General features: G+C 45.0%; 1 protein-coding gene across 5 annotated transcripts in view; it reads left to right on the top strand.

Moving 5' to 3' along the window:
- LOC129715962 (uncharacterized) overlaps positions 1-18,129 on the top strand; it is a 275,535-nt gene that overhangs the window by 183,662 nt on the left and 73,744 nt on the right. For all 5 annotated transcript variants that reach the window (XM_055665868.1, XM_055665873.1, XM_055665863.1 and 2 more), the window contains 2 exons: positions 7,088-7,177; positions 14,662-14,751. In XM_055665868.1, coding sequence (XP_055521843.1) covers positions 7,088-7,177; positions 14,662-14,751 — 180 coding nt within the window. The remainder of the gene's footprint in view (positions 1-7,087; positions 7,178-14,661; positions 14,752-18,129) is intronic.

The following is an 18,129-nucleotide window of genomic DNA, read 5'->3' as shown; positions in this document are numbered from 1 at the left end:
GAAATAGCGGCTCTTTCGGGCTGTGACAAAATCCATCTTGAGACAGCTCCTTTGCGAGTTGAGAATCCCACTATGCCTCCTTTTGTTTTTGTGTCTCGGTTGCAGCTCTATGGCTTGATCACATGCTACTTATGAAAATCCACGATCAGCCTGCCTCTGTACAGCAAAATGACCTTTCATGAACTTTTGGTGGACAGCAGGATGAGATGATGGGAGGTCACACATCTCAAGCCAATAGGCCGGCAGGTAACGGGCATAGTTCACGTGATCGTAGGCAAACAACCATGGAATAAATGACCTCATCGCTGAGAGATGCAAGTCCCACTTCCCTTCCCTGGTTGCTCTGAGGAACAGTAGCATAATTTCTACCATCTCAATGTAAGAAGACCATACATTGAATGTTGGATTATTCGCCCGACTGTTGACAAACTCATCATACATTGTAGTCATCTTCTGATATTTCTTGATGTTAGGAGATGGCGACTGGACAGATCGTCGTCTATCTCTTGCACTGGGCACAGGCTGCAATGACTGGGTTGATTCAGAGGTGGTAGAGGTGGTAGATGGGCTCCACTGAAGAAGAATGCCATTCGTATTGTGTGTGGTTCCCTTTCCATTGATTGTTTCTTCCCCGAAATCATTGTTGTCCCATACAAACGTGGTGAAGGTTGTTTGAGCCTCAGCTGGAAGCCAATCCCCTGTTCTATCTGCCTCTTTGCCAGTGCAGTGTCATGTTCTAAGGTAAATGAATTTGATGAACAATGGCCAAATCCATTGAGCAGCCCAATTAACCTTGCTGAGCCTGTTAAATGTCTGACTGCCATGGTAGACAATATATCCTGGGCAATTGACAGCAGACGGTGATGCATCTCGTCAGGCACATCAACTTTACCAGATTATATTGGCTCATTGCTTGCTCCAGTGGTCCATGCCAAAAAGTTGTAAAGTTCATCTGGGACAATCTGTTCGACTGTATGTAATGTAGTGTCTTCAGAGGTCGGGGGCCATTGGATGTGGTTTGTTGAGTTGATGATGCTATTCTGAACTATCTGGGCTGCATGAAACATGTCTCTGAGGTGATGGGACGATGACCCTTCTTGTTGGTTGTCACCGACAATCACGCTGCTGTCACTGTCCTCAGTTGAATTATCTTCCACAACACCTTCAACCAGCTCTTCCACAACAAGTGATTCCACAAATACAATTTCACTTTCCACTTGCCTAAATGGCCAAGAGTCAAGAGAGAGAGTCAAGAGTCAAGAGTCAAATGGCCTTGTGAAACATAAGAGAGGGTGGGATCTCTTCAACCTTGCCTTCAGGCGGCCTGTCTTGTGAGATGATGCATCCAAGCCCTCAACTTCTCGAACCTCATTTATGAAAGTCTGTTAAGTTTAGCAAGTCTTAAGATTTCTTTGCCGTGGATGATTTTCTGCTCGATGACTCTCTTGCAGAAACTAGAGTTGGACTTCTCATACACCTGCTGCTGATTATCTTGTTTACAATCTTGTGCAAAATCAATGACAACTGTGGTGTATCTCTGGTAGCACGATTTATGGTATCGCTCCAAGAGCTACAAGGTCTCTATCTCTTATGTGTAACAGCAATGCCTCATCTTTCTTCATGGTTGCAACAGTCATTAAATGGCCACCTTGTTTTGTTTCACATTGCATTAATTTCTCCATTTTTCTTTTTCCCGTGTTTATTTCTTTTGTGTACTTTGAACCTTTACGAATGATGCAATGCGCTGGTAGGACATGCCTGCGGTCAGTGTGCTCGACAGCTGCTGTTTGTTGACTATGACTTGTCATGGATCGAAGCAGTCTCTTTGGGGCCGGCTCATCTGCTTCACCATCAGGAACTGCCTCTTGAGGTGATTCACCTGCTTCAGGCTTTTCAGCGTCTTGAACTGAATTGAAAGAGGAAAAAGAAAACAGAAAAGGAATGAAAAGAAAAATAAATCAACATCCTCAAATATATATTATCATTTTTCAAAGTAACATCATATGACCATAAGTAAAAAGATTTGTTGTTTGAGTCCTATCATTACCTTTCTTCCTTCTAGACTTTGCTATCGCTCGATTTATTGTTGTTATGTTGCAGAAGTGACGATAGCACTCTGCATGATAACCCGGGATACACTGCTGCCTCCTAATAATAGAAGATAATATGTCTCAGGGTGTATTTTACATCTTTTCATGTTTTATATGATGTAAGACAATATCGACATATCAATGAGGAAATTAAACATGTACGCATGTCCAGGTAGATGGGATGGCAAGTCTGCAAATTATCAAATTAATGTTCATTAAAGCACAGTGAATGTCCACACAAAACACTTTTTGTGTGGACAGGCTCTGAACAGTGGAAGGGCAGAAGCTGCAGAAAAAAAAAATCTCATATTACTTAGGTCTGCATGGCCTTCAATTCATAAAATGTCAATCTCTTCTTAATGTCAATGAGACTGACACTGTAATTTACTGCCATAGATAAGACTTCAAGTTCAAGTGCAGGAGCAGAGGGTGCAGAATAGCTAGAGAAAGAAACATCGCATAGCTAGGTCTGCATGGACATAAATTCATAAAGTGTCAACCTCTATTTAATGTCAATGAGACTTACACTGTAATTTACTACAATTGATAAGTTATTTCAAATTTAAGTAGAGGCTACAGAAAAAAAAAATCTCATAGTCATTGTCTGCATGGACTTCAATTCATAAAATTTCAACCTCTTCTTAATGTTAATGAGAATAACAATAGGTTACTACCATAGAAAAGCTAGTTCAAGTTCACATATCACCAATTCATTTCTACAGAAACATCAACCATTTCTGACCATTTCTCACTGCAATGGAAGCCTATAAATTGCGATGGATATCCCTCCGTTTTTCTCCCGTTGTCGGGGCCTGAAAACGGCCGCTACAGATGGCACTATGTACAGCCTTCACCCCCCCCCCCCCCCCGCCTGCCCGCGGAGATGATCCACGGCTCCGCGTTCGCGAATCGGCCGCTTATTAATTGAGACCGCGGCTTCACTATATTAAGTACCTACGCCCCGCGGTCGGAGCACTACGTTATCGCAGGCAGCTCCGAGATTAGCTGTTAAAGACTTATTACTCTACAACAAGCTGGCATTAGTGACAATGTTTAATTGACTGTGTTATGGAAACATATAGTTTAGGCCCTCAACTTCATGAATGAATGAGTGAATGAATAAATGGATGATGAATGAATTAGTAAGTGAATGAATGAATTTATTCACATTATAAAAGGGTGCAATTAAATTAATTAAAGTCCTTACAGATAGATTTTCATAAATTCAGACTTTAGATCTTATCTTTCAGTTGATCCCTGGCTGTCTTCTTTGTGTTGGAGCACGTCAGCAGCGACTTTGCTTTCAAGCCTTTCTTCCACTTCCATCCACTTAGCAGCACATTCTTCAGCCTTTTTAATGCTTTTCTCACTAAATTCAATTACCCTGCTGCAAGTTTCCACGACATGTATTCCACAGAACAACAAATTGGAATCTCCAGTAAAACAGGCATCTGTAGAGGTACCCTCAGCCATTTGAGCCTAGCCTGAAGCAAAGCACGTAATTGGCCAACTGGCAGACAACTCAATGTTAAACGTGCATTGATTGGACTAAAAATTAATAGTTTTTTCTCTAATTTAATAAAAATGTGCAAGTTTTGTTCATGACGAGTTTCAGTGGTGATTTATATAATTTTTTTACACAATATGTGAAAATATCATGTAGTTTGGTGACTTGGGTCACGAATTGTAATGTCACAGGGTTATTTTTCCGAAAAAGGTGAGTTTTCGGGCTGATTTTAAAACTTTAAAAAACTTCAGAAATGTAGGTGGAAATGCGACGGGAAGATATTTATCGTGTCGATGGGAAAAATGTGAGTTGAATGTGTGAAAATTGGAAGGCTGTGGCCTAGCGTTTGAAAGAAAATAGGAATTAACCATATATTCACACACACACACACACACACACACACACACACACACACACACACACACACACACACACACACACACACACACACACACACACACACACACACACACACGCACACACACACGCAGCCACACACAGCCACAAGCAGCCACAAACAATACGAAGAGTTTTAGTATTATAGAGATGGGCCGGGAGTAAGAAGGTGGGACGATATAAAAGAGCATGTCACATAACTCTAAAATAAAAATTGTTATAAAAAGATTTAATTTCTGGGCGCCTTTCAAGAGTCTCAAGGACACCTTACAAAAATTTAGCAGGTAGAGGAAAAACATGTAAAGGGAATGAAATAAATAGTAGAGACATGACTAGTACACAAAGTAAAGACAGAATTCAATACAAAACACAATATGAGGCAATTAATGCACAGATGAAAAGGGAGGGGGACGTGGGGCTAAGGATAGGCAGAGGTGAAGAGATGGGGCTTGAGGCGGGACTGGAAGATGGTGAGGGACACGGAATTGCGGATCAGTTGGGGGAGGGAGTTCCAGAGCCTGGGAGCTGCCCTGGAGAAGGCTCTGTCCCCAAAACTGCGGAGGTTGGACGTGGATGGAGAGGAGACCGGCTGATGTGGATCTGAGGGACCGTGAGGGTTGGTAGGAGGAGAGGAGGTCAGTGAGATATGGGGGGGGGCAGATGGTGGAGGGCTTTGTAGGTGAGGATCAGGATTTTGTAGTTGATCCGGTGGGAGATGGGAAGCCAGTGAAGTTGTTTGAGGACTGGAGTGATGTGATGCCAGGATTTGGTGTGGGCGATGAGTCAGGCGGCTGCGTTCTGGACCATATGACTTTATGTCAAGGGTTATGGGGAGAAAGCAGTGGAATGATGTTGAGGAGGTAAGATAGATCAGCCATGATTGAATGGTGGAATTGATTCAATTAGCCAAATGGCCTAATTCTGCTTCTATGACTTATCAACTGATGAACTTTGCCTTTCAGCAGTTTTAGTCAGGTCTAGTTGTGTTAGCAGCTGGTCCAGGTACAGTATGTGTGTAATTAGACATAGCCACAATGTGCCAGAAATGTAAACATCTAACAATAATAATACGTTAAGCATCTAGCACCAATTTTGTAAGTCATTTTCTTGAGCAGTTCTACATAGAATAGACGAGAATGTAGAATGGTAAAGCACGAAGAGGTGGCTTGGCTCACAATGTCTGCATAAAATACATAGTGTGAAAGCTGAAGCCACAGATTTGCCTCCCAGACATTCTTTCCCACCCTGCATATTAAGGGGTGATCTTATAGAGATGTATAACACCATGAGGGGAGTAGATAGAGTAAATATCATGGCAGAGGAGTTAATGACTAGAGAGCACAGCTATTAGGTGAGAGAGGAACTTTTGGAGTATTTTTCTAATAAAGAAGGTTGGGATGTATGGAATGAGCTGCCAGAGAATGTAGTTGAGGCGGTACAATAACACCAATTAAAAGATATTTGGACAGGTGCATTAGTAAGATTTAGAGGATTATGGGGCAGGTGGGAAAATGCTCAGAAGTGACATCTTGGTTTGCATGGACGAGTCTGGCTATTCCTGTGCCGCTTGATTCTATGACATGTTAAGAATCACGAGTGCTTTATTGTTATACTAGACTGTCTCCTCAACACACAGGTGCGTGGGGGTGGCCTGCAGCGTCACACACCCACTAACCACCCCCCCCCCCGCGCACACACTAACCCCCCCCTCGATATTATATTAATATTGTTCATACGCTCCTTTTACCCCATTCCCCCCCTATCCACTCATGCATAGCCCCTAACTTGCAGGCGCCTCTAGAGGAGAAGAGGTACGGGGGTAGAAAGAGAGGGCAGAGTGAGAAGAGGGCAGAGACAGAAAGAGAGGGGCAGAGACAGAGAGAGAGGGGGCGTAGAGAGGGGAGCGACAGGAGGAGGGGCGGGGAGAGGGGGATGAGAAAGGGGAGGGAGAGAGAGAGGGGGGAGAGAGGTGGTGGAAAGAGGGGGTGAAGAGGGGGGAGAAAGAAGGTGGGACAAAGAAGGGGGCATAGTGGGAGATGGGGGAAAGGAGAGAGGGGAGATAGAAGGGGGAGAGAGGGGGGGAAAGGGAGGTAGAGAGTGGGGGAGGGGGGGTAAAGGGAGGTAGAGGTGGGGGCAGAAAGTGGGGGGGAGAGAGAGGGGGTGTGTGGTGAGGAGGGGGAGGGGGGGAGGAGGGGGAGGGGGGAGAGAGGGAAATGCAGAGAAGTCCTACAACATTATTGCCAGGAATCAAGGGTCTCATGTAGATAGGGTGGTAAAGAAAGCTTTTGGTGTGCTGGCCTTTCTAAATCAGAGCATTGAGTATAGAAGTTGGGATGTAATGTTAAAATTGTACAAGGCATTGGTGAGGCCAATTCTGGAGTATGGTGTAAAATTTTGGTCGCCTAATTATAGGAAGGATGTCAACAAAATAGAACGGGTAAAGAGGCGGTTTTACTAGAATGTTGCCTGGGTTTCAACAACTAAGTTACAGAGAAAGGTTGAACAAGTTAGGGCTTTATTCTTTGGAGCGCAGAAGGTTAAGGGGGGACTTGATAGAGGTTTTTAAAATGATGAGAGGGATAGACAGAGTTGACGTGGAAAAGCTTTTCCCACTGAGAGTAGGGAAGATTCAAACAAGGGGACATGAAATGAGAATTAAGGGACTGAAGTTTAGGGGTAACATGAAGGGGAACTTCTTTACTCAGAGAGTGGTAGCTGTGTGGAATGAGCTTCCAGTGAAGGTGGTGGAGGCAGGTTCGTTTTTATCATTTAAAAATAAATTGGATAGTTATATGGATGGGAAGTGAATGGAGGGTTAAGGTCTCAGCGCAGGTATATGGGACTATGGGAGATTATGTGTTCGGCACGGACTAGAAGGGTCGAGATGGCCTGTTTCCGTGCTGTAATTGTTATATGGTTATTATATGGTCTAAGTTATAAGGAGAGGTTGGGCAATCTAGGACTTTATTCCTTTGGATTGCTGGAGGTTGAGGGGAACATTAGATAACATTAAAGAAGTTTGGCAATGTGCAACAGTTTTATAATTTGTTGAATCCCTGATGTTGACTAAATGTCTCTTCCTTTGTATTGACAGCGCACCAACCAGCACGTAGAATCCCGAATCCAGATATTTTAGACTCTTCGTTGCACCTTGATACTCTGTACGGCTCTGGAGGCAGGCCTGGTGAGTCTCAGTACACTGATTTCTGATTGGATGTTCCAGCAATAAGTTCCATTTGGTAGAGAGGGAGAGAACGGTGGGTAAAGAGGACGGGGGGGGGGGGGGGGGGGGGGGGGGAGAGGGTTGGTGTGAGGGTATATAGGTAGGGGCTTATCCCTCCTCCACCCTTCCCCATCTTTCTCCACCGCACCCCCCCATTTCCATCCATCATCCAACTTCCCACCCCATTCCCCTCCTCCTCATTTCCCTCATCCTCTTCCCCTCACTCCAATTCCCTGCCACTGGACCTACCCAGGTCATACCTTGGCCTGGTTCTCGTACACGGCCTGGCCCTGCCTGTAGACTCCAGCCATCAACTCTGCCGCTGCCTGGGCTGCAGACTAGTCATCCCTGACCCCGGACCCAGGCTCGTTCATCGTTTCAGCGGCGGCTTCTTTCTTGGCCCCAATCACAGCCCCATCCGAAGTCCCGGGATCGGCGCACCTGCCTTGAGAGTGGATTGTAACGTCACTCAGGGTTTTTTTTTCCAAAAAAGGTGAGTTTTCGGGCTGATTTTAAAACTTGAAACAATTAAAAACTTCAGAAATGTAGGTGGGAATGCGACGGGAAGATATTTATCGTCTCGATGGGAAAAATGTGAGTTGAATGTGTGAAAATTGGAAGGCTGTGGCCCAGCGTTTGAAAGAAAATAGGAATTAACCATATATTACGTAGAAACATAGAAACGTAGAAAATAGGTGCAGGAGTAGGCCATTCAGCCCTTCGAGCCTGCACCACCATTCGATATGATCATGGCTGATCATCCAACTCAGTATCCCATCCCTGCCCTCTCCATACCGCCTGATCCCTTGAGCCACAAGGGCCACATCTAACTCCCTCTTAAATATAGCCAATGAACTGGCCTCAACTACCTTCTGTGGCAGAGAATTCCACAGATTCATCACTCTGTGTAAAAAATGATTTTCTCATCTCGGTCCTAAAACTCTTCCCTCTTATCCTTAAACTGTGACCCATAGTTCTGGACTTCCCCAACATCGGGAATAATCTTCCTGCATCTAGCCTGTCCAACCCCTTAAGAATTTTGTAAGTTTCTATTAGATCCCCCCTCAATCTTCTAAATTCTAGCGTGTACAATCCAGTCTTTCTTCATATGAAAGTTCTGCCATCCCAGGAATCAGTCTGGTGAACCTTCTCTTGTACTCCCTCTATGGCAAGAATGTCTTTCCTCAGATTAGGAGGCCAAAACTGTATGCAATACTCCAGGTGTTGTCTCACCAAGACCCTGTACAACTGCAGTAGAACCTCCCTGCTCCTATACTCAAATCCTTTTGCTATGAATGCTAACATACCATTTGCTTTCTTTACTGCCTGCTGCACCTGCATTCCTACTTTCAATAACTGGTGTACCATGGCACCCAGGTCTCGTTGCATCTCCCCTTTTCCTAATCGGCCACCATTCAGATAATAGTCTACTTTCCTGTTCTTGCCACCAAAGTGGATAACCTCACATTTATCCACATTATACTGCATCTGCCATGCATTTGTCCACTCACCCAACCTATCCGAGTCACCTTGCAGCCTCCTAGCATCCCCCTCACAGCTAACACTGCCCCCCAGCTTCGTGTCATCCGCAAAACTGGAGATGTTGCATTCAATTCCCTCATCCAAAAACGCCGCAGAAACGCCTATCTATTCCACTTACAATTGAATCCCTTATTACTATTGCCCTTCCACTATTTTCTCTCCCCTCATGTGCCGCTGAGCCACCCATGGTGCCATGAACTTGGCTGCTGCTGCCTTCCCCTGATGAGTCATCTCCCCCAACAGTATCCAAAATGGTATACCTGTTTAGGAGGGAGATGACCGCTGGGGACTCCTGCACTACCTGCCTACTGCTATGCTGGCTATTGGCCACCCGTTCCCTTTCTGTCCTCCTACCTTTTACCTGCAGTGTGACCAACTCACTGTACGTGCTATTCACGACTTTCTCAGCATCGTGGATGCTCCAGTATGAATCCAGCTGCAGTTCCAATCGTTCAATGTGGTCTGCCAGGATCTGCAGCTGGACACACTTCCTGCAAACGTAGTCACCGGGGACACTGACCATATCCCTGATCTCCCACATGTTGCAGGCTGAGCAAACCACGGGGCCAATCTCCACCGACATAGCTTACTCCCAAATTAAATCAACTCCCTCACACTATAAAAATCTTTATCCTTTAAACTGTACCTTTACTAATAAATACTCTACCCTTAACTCACAGAACCCTTAACTCACTGAACCCTTAACTCACTGAACCCTTAACTCACTGAACCCTTAACTCACAGAACCCTTAACTCACAGAACCCTTAACTCACTGAACCCTTAACTCACTGAACCCTTAACTCACTGAACCCTTAACTCACTGAACCCTTAACTCACTGAACCCTTAACTCACTGAACCCTTAACTCACAGAACCCTTAACTCACAGAACCCTTAACTCACTGAACCCTTAACTCACAGAACCCTTAACTCACAGAACCCTTAACTCACAGAACCCTTAACTCACAGAACCCTTAACTCACAGAACCCTTAACTCACAGAACCCTTAACTCACTGAACCCTTAACTCACTGAACCCTTAACTCACAGAACCCTTAACTCACAGAACCCTTAACTCACTGAACCCTTAACCTGAAAGCAGAAATGCAAACCTGGGGTTGCACCCAATCAGCTGCTTCCTCTGGTCCTCTTCCACCAATCAGAGGCTTCCACCAGCCCCCTTCTCTGGAAGTGAGATGGAACGCTGCAGATTTGGGTTCCTCCTCTCACCAACGGCTCCCCGGGCCTCCGTGAAAGCAAGCCACGCGCTCGATTTTTAACTCACCGCCCAGGTAACTCCTCCTCTCACCAACGGCTCCCCGAGCCTCTGTGAAAGCAAGTCCCGCGCTCAATTTTTAACTCACCGCCCAGGTAACTCCTCCTCTCTCCAACGGCTCCCCGGGCCTCTGTGAAAGCAAGCCCCGCGCTCGATTTTTTTATTTTTTTTTTTTATTTTATTTTTATTAGAAGTACGGTAAATTACAATACTACACAACACATATATCTTAATACATTTTTTGTACCGCTTCATTTTTTTTTTGAGCTTTAAGAAAAAGATAGAAGTAAGGAAAGTAAAGAAAGTGCGCAAGAGTCGTGAAGTGCAAGAGTGTTGGGAAAAGAAAGCCCTTAGAAAAGAAGTTAGAGAAGGAAGTAAAGTGAGAAAATAGACCCTAGAAAAGAAAGAAAAAGAAAATAGGAACAATCGCTCTATTATAACATTAAACTCCGCAGAAAGGGGACTACCAACCAAGTCTGTTTTTGTTGTTTTACCTCCCGTTACCAGGTCCTGATACCATTTATTTATTTATTTATTTATTTATTTAAAATTACTATTGCACCTCATACTTGTAATAGGTCCAGAAACATAGACCACGTCTTTTGGAATTGGTCTGCTTTACCTGCTAAGAGGAATCTCATCTCTTCCAGATGTAATGTTTCAAACATATTTGATATCCACATTTTTATTGTTGGTGTGGGCGCATTTTTCCAGAATTTAAGTATAAGCTTTTTTCCCATTATTAGCCCGTAATTAAATAAATTCTTCTGAAACACGTTTAGTTCAGGGTTACCTTCCGATATTCCAAAGATAATCCATTCTGGTTTTGGTACCAGTTTTATTTTGATTAATTTTGAAAAAATATCAAATATTTCATACCAGAATTTTTGGATTTTTGTACAAAAAACAAAAGAGTGCGCTATGGTAGCTTCTTGACACAGGCATTTATCACAGATTGGTGAAACATTAGGGAAGATTTTATTTAATTTAGTTTTTGAATAATATAATCTATGTAATGTTTTAAATTGGATGAGCGTATGTCGTACGTTGATCGAACATTTATGCACCTGTAGTAAATGATTATCCCAGCTCTCTTTTGAGATTTTTATAGCTAATTCTTGTTCCCAATCTCTTCTAATTCCATCTGTTGTGGGTATTTCTATGTTTAAAATGATATTATATAGGTACGATATTAAATTAGCTGATTCCGCCTTTGTCTTCATTGCTTCATCCAATAAGTCGGAAGGCATATTATGATAGTCTTTTGTGTGTTTTTTCAGATAATCACGAATTTGAAGATATTTAAAATATTGGTTATTTTTCAAATTATATTTCAGTTGTAGTTGTTGAAATGATAGTAATTTCCCCAATTCATACAGATCTTCGAGCGTTTTGATTCCCATTCTTTCCCATTGTATAAATGATTTGTCTATGATTGATGGTTTAAATGATGGATTATTGACTATTGGTATTAAAAGAGATAGGTTTCTTAATTTTAAATCCTGTTTTATTTGTTTCCATGTTCTAATTGTGTTATGTATAATTGGATTTTTATTATAATTTTTATTATTCAAATTTATTGGTGAGAGGATGGTCGCTCCTATATTACTCGGGGAGCAGTCCCCTTTTTCCATTACCATCCAGTCCGCCTGCTGGGCAGAATTGTCCAGCAGGTGAATCATATTTTTAATATTTACTGCCCAATTATAATACATAAAATTAGGGAGCGCTAGACCCCCCAGCTCTTTTCGTTTATTAAGGTGTGCTATTGGTATTCTATGGGATTTATAATCCCATATAAAATTTGTAATGTCTGAGTCCAATTTTTTGAAAAACTTTTTTGGGAGATATATAGGTATTGATTGAAATAGGTATAGGATTTGTGGTAAGAAAATCATTTTAATAGCATTTATTCTGCCTATTAAGGACATTGGAAGTGTTTTCCAGAATTTAATCAGGTTATTCAATTTCTTGAGTAAGGGATTATAATTGGCTTTAAACATATCCTGGTAATTTCTAGTAATTTCAATTCCCAAATATTTGAATTTTTCTGTAGCTATTTTAAAGGGAAATTTCCGGAGATGTGTTGAGTCTTTTGGTTTTATCGACATAATTTCACTTTTGTTCCAATTTATTCTATATCCTGAGAAGGATCCAAAGTCCTCAATTAAATTTAATATGTTTGGTATACTAATTTGTGGTTTTGTGATGTACAGTAGTACATCATCGGCATATAGGGATATTTTATTCTTTGAATATTTTGTATTATAACCATAAATATCCGGGTGTGTTCTTATTTTTTCAGCAAGGGGTTCAATTACCAAAGCAAATAACAGCGGTGATAATGAACATCCTTGTCTATTGCCCCTTGATAGTTCAAATTTCGAGGATAATATATTATTAGTTAATATTCTAGCCGTAGGTTTGTTATATAATAGTTTTATCCATGCGATGAAGTTTTCTCCCAATTGGAATTTTTGCAATACTTTAATCATATAATCCCATTCTACTTGATCAAACGCTTTTTCTGCGTCCAGTGAGATGATAGATAACTCTTGGTCGTGAGATTTATGTGAGTGCATTATGTTAAGCAAACGTCTCAAATTATTGAATGAGTGTCTCTTAGGTATAAATCCTGTTTGATCTCCATTTATTAGTCTACTAACGTACCTGCTTAGTCTACTGGCTAGTGTTTTCGCTATTATTTTTTGATCCGTATTTAACAAAGCAATAGCTCTATATGAGCCTGGTTCTTCTATGTTTTTATCTTTTTTAAGTATTAATGTGATCGTTGATTCTGCTAATGTTTCGGGTAAGCTTTGCTCTTTAAAAGCGTATGTATACATTTTCTGTAATCGTGGGGTAACTATGTCGTAAAAGGCTTTATAAAATTCATTACTGAATCCGTCTGGTCCTGGTGTTTTTCCATTCTTTAGTGTTTTTATTGTGTCTTCTATCTCCTTAGAAGTAATTGTTGCTCCCAGTTCCTCTTGTTCCCTCAATTCTAATTGTGGGAGGTTACAATTTTCCAGAAATTCTGAAACTTTATTATTATCTATTGACGTTTTAGATGTATATAGATTCTGGTAAAATTGAGCAAATCTTTTATTGATATCCTTGGGTAATGTTAATAATTCCCCTCTATCTGATTTAATCTTTAGTATTGCATTCTCTTTTTCCCGTTTTTTCAATTGGCGTGCTAAAAGTTTGTGGGGTTTGTCCCCGCGCTCGATTTTTAACTCACCGCTCAGGCAACTCCTCCTCTCACCAATGGCTCCCCGGGCCTCTGACACACACACACACAGCCACAAACAAGACGAAGAGTTTTAGTGTTATGGAGATGGGCCGGGAGTAGGAAGGTGGGACGATATAAAAGAGCAGGTCGCATAGCTCTATGACATTATGTCAAGGGTTATGGGGAGAAAGCAGTGGAGTGATGTTTAGGAGGTAAGATAGATCAGCCATGATTGAATGGCGGAGTTGACTCAATTAGCCAAATGGCCTAATTCTGCTTCTATGGCAACAACTGATGAACTTTGCATTTGAGCAGTTTTAGTCAGGTCTAGTTGTGTTAGAAGGGTTAATAACTAGAGAGCATAGTCATTAGGTGAGAGAGGAACTTTTGGAGTATTTTTCTCATATAGAAGGTTGAGGTGTATGGAATGAGCTGCCAGAGGATGTATTTGAGGCGGTACAATAACAACACTTAAAAGATATTTGGACAGATGCATTAGTAAGATTTAGAGGATTATGGGGCAGGAGTGGGAAAATGCTTAGAAATGACATGTTGGTTGGCATGGACGAGTCTGGCTGACAGGCCTATTCCTGTTCTGCTTGATTCTATGACATGTTAAGAATCACGAGTGCTTTATTGTTATACTAGACCGTCCCCTGAACGTGCGGGGGGGGGGGGGGGGGGGGGCATGCCATGTGACACACACACCACCCCTCACACACACATTAACCGCTCCCCACACACACACACACACACTAACCACCCCCCTTGATATTATATTAATATTATTAATTCTCTTCTTTTCCCCCATCCCCGCCCTATCCATTCATGCATAGCCCCTAACTTCCAGGCTCCTTTAGAGAAGGAGAGGTACGGGGGTAGAGAGAGAGGGCAGAGAGAGAGGGTGCAGAGACAGAAAGAGAGGGGCAGAGACAGAGAGAGAAGGGCAGAGACAGAGATGGGCAGAGACAGAGAGAGGGCAGACACAGAGAGAGGTGGGCGAAGAGAGGGGAGGGAGAATGGGGGGGGGGAGAGAGGGGCGAGGGTGGGGGAAAGAGGGGGGGAGAGGGGGGGTGGGAGGGGTGACGTGGTGGGATAGGGGGGGACGTGGTTGGAGAGGGGGAGAGAGAGGGGGTAAAGGGGGTAAAGGGAGGTAGAGAGTGGTGGGGGAGGGGGGAGAGGGAAATGCAGGAAGTCCTACAACATTATTGCCAGGAATCGAGGGTCTAAGTTATATGGAGAGGTTGGGCAACCTAGGACTTTATTCCTTTGGATTGCTTAAGATTGAGGGCAACATTAGACAACATTAAAGAAGTTTGGCAATGTGCAACAGTTTTATAGTTTGTTGAATCCCTGATGTTGACTAAATGTCTCTTCTTCCTTTTTATTGACAGGGCACCAACCAGCACCTAGAATCCGGAATCAAGATATTTTAGACTCTTCCATGTACCTGGATAATCTGTTCGACACTGATGGCTCGTCTGGTGAGTCTCAAAGTACACTGATTTCTGATCGGATGGTCCAGAATGTGCAGCGATGAGCGATGTTCCATTGGGTAGAGAGGGAAAGGGAGTGGGATAGAGAGGGAGTGGGGTAGAGAAGGAGGAGGGTAGCGAGGACGGTGGGTAGATAGGGTGGGAGTGAGGGTAGATGGGTAAGGGGCTTTAAACAATTAAAACCTTCAGAAATATAGGTGGGAATGCAACAGGAAGATGTTTATCGCCTCACTGGGAAAAATGTGAGCAGAATGTGTGAAAATTGGAAGGCTGTGGCCTAGCGTTTGGAAGAAAATAGGAATTAACCATATATTCATTCACACACACACACACACACACACACACACACACACACACACACACACACACACACACACACACACACACACACACACACACACACACACACACACACACACACACACACACACACACACACACACACACACACACACTTTTAGTATTAAAGAGATGGGCCGGGAGTAGGAAGGTGGGACGAAATAAAAGAGCATGTCACATAACTCTATTACTTTATGTCAAGGGTTATGGGGAGAAAGCAGTGGAATGACGTTGAGGAGTTAAGATAGATCAGCCATGATTGAATGGCGGATTTGACTCAATTAGCCAAATGGCCTAATTCTGCGTCTATGACATCAACATGAACTTTGCCTTTGACTCAGGTCTTTATTTGTTAGCAGCTGATCCAGGTACAGTATGTATGTAATTAGACATAGTCACAATGTGCCAGTAATGTAAACATCTAACAATAACTAGACCAAGTGCAGACCCGTTAGGTCTGTTCCCCCATCTGTTGGGTCCCAGCATCACACGGGAGAGCTGGTCACCAACGCAATATATCCACCTCTCCACCAATTCCAATATTCCTCGCCAGTGGGGGGGGGGGGGGGGGGGCTTTCTCTTGCGCTATTGGGTGTTGCAGGCCGAAGGTACTCATTTCCAGAGGGCTAGTATAGACATTGTGGGCCGAATGGATTCTTGGGCTGGCAGCCAACTGTTGCACCAATTTTAAAAGCCAAGGCAAACAATTTGGCTGCTGCCACCCAACAACCAAAATTCATTTTGTGAACACAAACGTTTTAAAAAGGCGAGGCAAGCAATTGGGCAGCAGCCACCCGACAACCAAAATTCATTTTGTTAACACAAACTTTAAAAAAAAGGCGAGGCAAACAATTGAGCAGCAGCCACTTTACAGCCGCCTCGAGGGGACTCACCGTGAAGTAGACGTGCGTTCAGGGTTATTCGCAGCTCAGAGAGCCGTGACCCTCTCGCTCGGCAGAGACTGAGTGAGGGACTACACTTCCGGGTTTTATAGTCCCTCTCCCCTGCCGCCAGCGGGGGCAGCAGCTGAGAATGGCCATTTAAAAAAAAGATTAATATCTCTCTGATTTTTCATTGATGGGAAAAATCCTTTGGTCCCGGAAGGCGGATGGGGGTTCTGAGCGTGGTGGCCAAAAATGACGGACGTAGGTGGCGGCGTTCTCTAGGAAATCGCAGCACAGTGGGCCAAAAGCGATCAATATCAGACTTTTAGTAATATAGACTAGACGAAGGGGGACCTGTTGGGTCCCGTCACCTCAACGGATGGGGCTACGGAGTCAAACACACACACACTACCACCTTCCACACACACACACAGGGGGGGGGGGGGGGGGGGGGGGGGGAGTGGGTGAGAGTAGTGGGGGGATAGAGAGGAGGGGGATAGAGTAGTGGGAGAGAGGGGGGTTGGGGAAAATGGAGGGAGAGGGAGAGGGAGGTGGCGGGGATGGGAGTGGGGGAAGGGAGCTGGAGGTGGGAAGGGGTGGAGGAGGGCAGAGGGGAGAGGGAGGAGGAGGGGGAGGGGGAGGGGGGAGAGCGAGAGGGGGAGAATGGGGGATTGGGGAAGGGGGGGAGAGAGGGGGGAGAAGAGGGGGGTGGTGGAGGACAGAGGGGGAGAGGGGGGTGAGGGAGAGAGGGGGAGGAGGGAGAGAGTGGGGGAGAGAGGGGGGAGGAGGGAGAGCGGGGAAGGGGGAGGGAGAGAGAGGGGATGGGGAAGGGGAGGAGAGCGGGGAGGGGGGAAGGGGAGAGAGAGGTAGGGGAAGGGGCGGTGGGTGAGGGGTAGAGGGGAGGAGGATGGGAGAGAAGAGGGGGGAGAGAAGATAGAAGGGGGAGAGGTAGGGCAGGGAGGGGGAGGGGGAGAGGAGTACGGGAGAGAGGGGTGGGGGGGAGGGAGGGGGAGAGGGGCTGTGGGAGATAGAGGGGGTGTGGGGTAGAGGAAGGGGAGGATGGGGAGATGATGGGGGGAGAGAGAGAGCGTGAGGGGGTGGAGGGGGGAGAGTTTGAGTGGTTGGGGGGGGGGCTGGTTCTTGAATGCAATAATCACTCGCTCCCTTGCTGCAAGAAGACTGTTTCTTTTCAAAGGCCTTGCGAGCAGCTCGACTGGCAGCGCGTGTGGTTAGCAACGGGAGGGAGGGGGCGAGGGGGAGGCTCCCGGCTGCAGGGTGTAGGATTCAGGCTTCAGGGCCCGAATGGGGGTGGAGTGGTCGGGGGAAAGAGGTGGGAGGAGGGAGGGGGAGAGGGAGAGGGAGGGGGGGGGGGGGGAAAGGGAAAGGGGGGGGGGGGGGGGGGGGGGGGGGGAGGGGGGGGGGGAAAGAAGGGGGGAGAGTAGGGGGGGGGGAGAGGGGGAAGCAGGCGTAGCGGGGCGCGCGTCGACCAAAATACTTTAGTGGCCTCACTCGAAATTCCGGGGGTGTTGGGAAGGGGTCGTCAGAAAGCTCCTGCAGGCGGCTCCCGACTTAGTGAAAATATCGGGAAATAATTGACCAAATTTACAGAGTGGATTTCTAAAATCATAAGGTAAATCGCTACTGAAATGTGTAAAAATTTACCCGTTTTGGCATCTGGTTTTCGAGGAGATACGTTTCAAAGGCACACACAGAGTTTTAATAAGTACTAGACTAAGTGGGACCCGTTGGGTCCCAGCTTCACATGGGAGGGCTAGTCCCCCAACGCAATATTCCACCTCTCCACCAATTCCAATATTGGTGGCCAGTGGGGGGGGGGGGGGGGGGGGGGGGGGGGGGAGAGGGCTTTCTGGAGCTAGTATGGGTGTTGTGGGACGAAGGGACTGGTTTCCAGAGGGCTAGTATGGACATTGTGGGCCGAATGGATTCTTGGGCTGGTGGCTCAGTCATTCAGGCTTGGTGTACTGGCAGCACACTCACTCATGGTTGGCAGTTGACTCACGGCTATTCCTTGAAATACCACTTCAAGCAGGGTGCAAGGCCACCAAATTCAAGTGCAGATTCATACTACTTCAAGCAGGGTGCAAGGCCACCAAATTCAAGTGCAGTTTCCTGCCACTTCAAC

This window comes from Leucoraja erinacea, chromosome 2, assembly GCF_028641065.1.
Source record: "Leucoraja erinacea ecotype New England chromosome 2, Leri_hhj_1, whole genome shotgun sequence".
Lineage (NCBI taxonomy): Eukaryota > Metazoa > Chordata > Chondrichthyes > Rajiformes > Rajidae > Leucoraja > Leucoraja erinaceus.
Note: the sequence above shows the minus strand (reverse complement) of the source record. Positions and strands in the feature narration are given on the sequence as shown.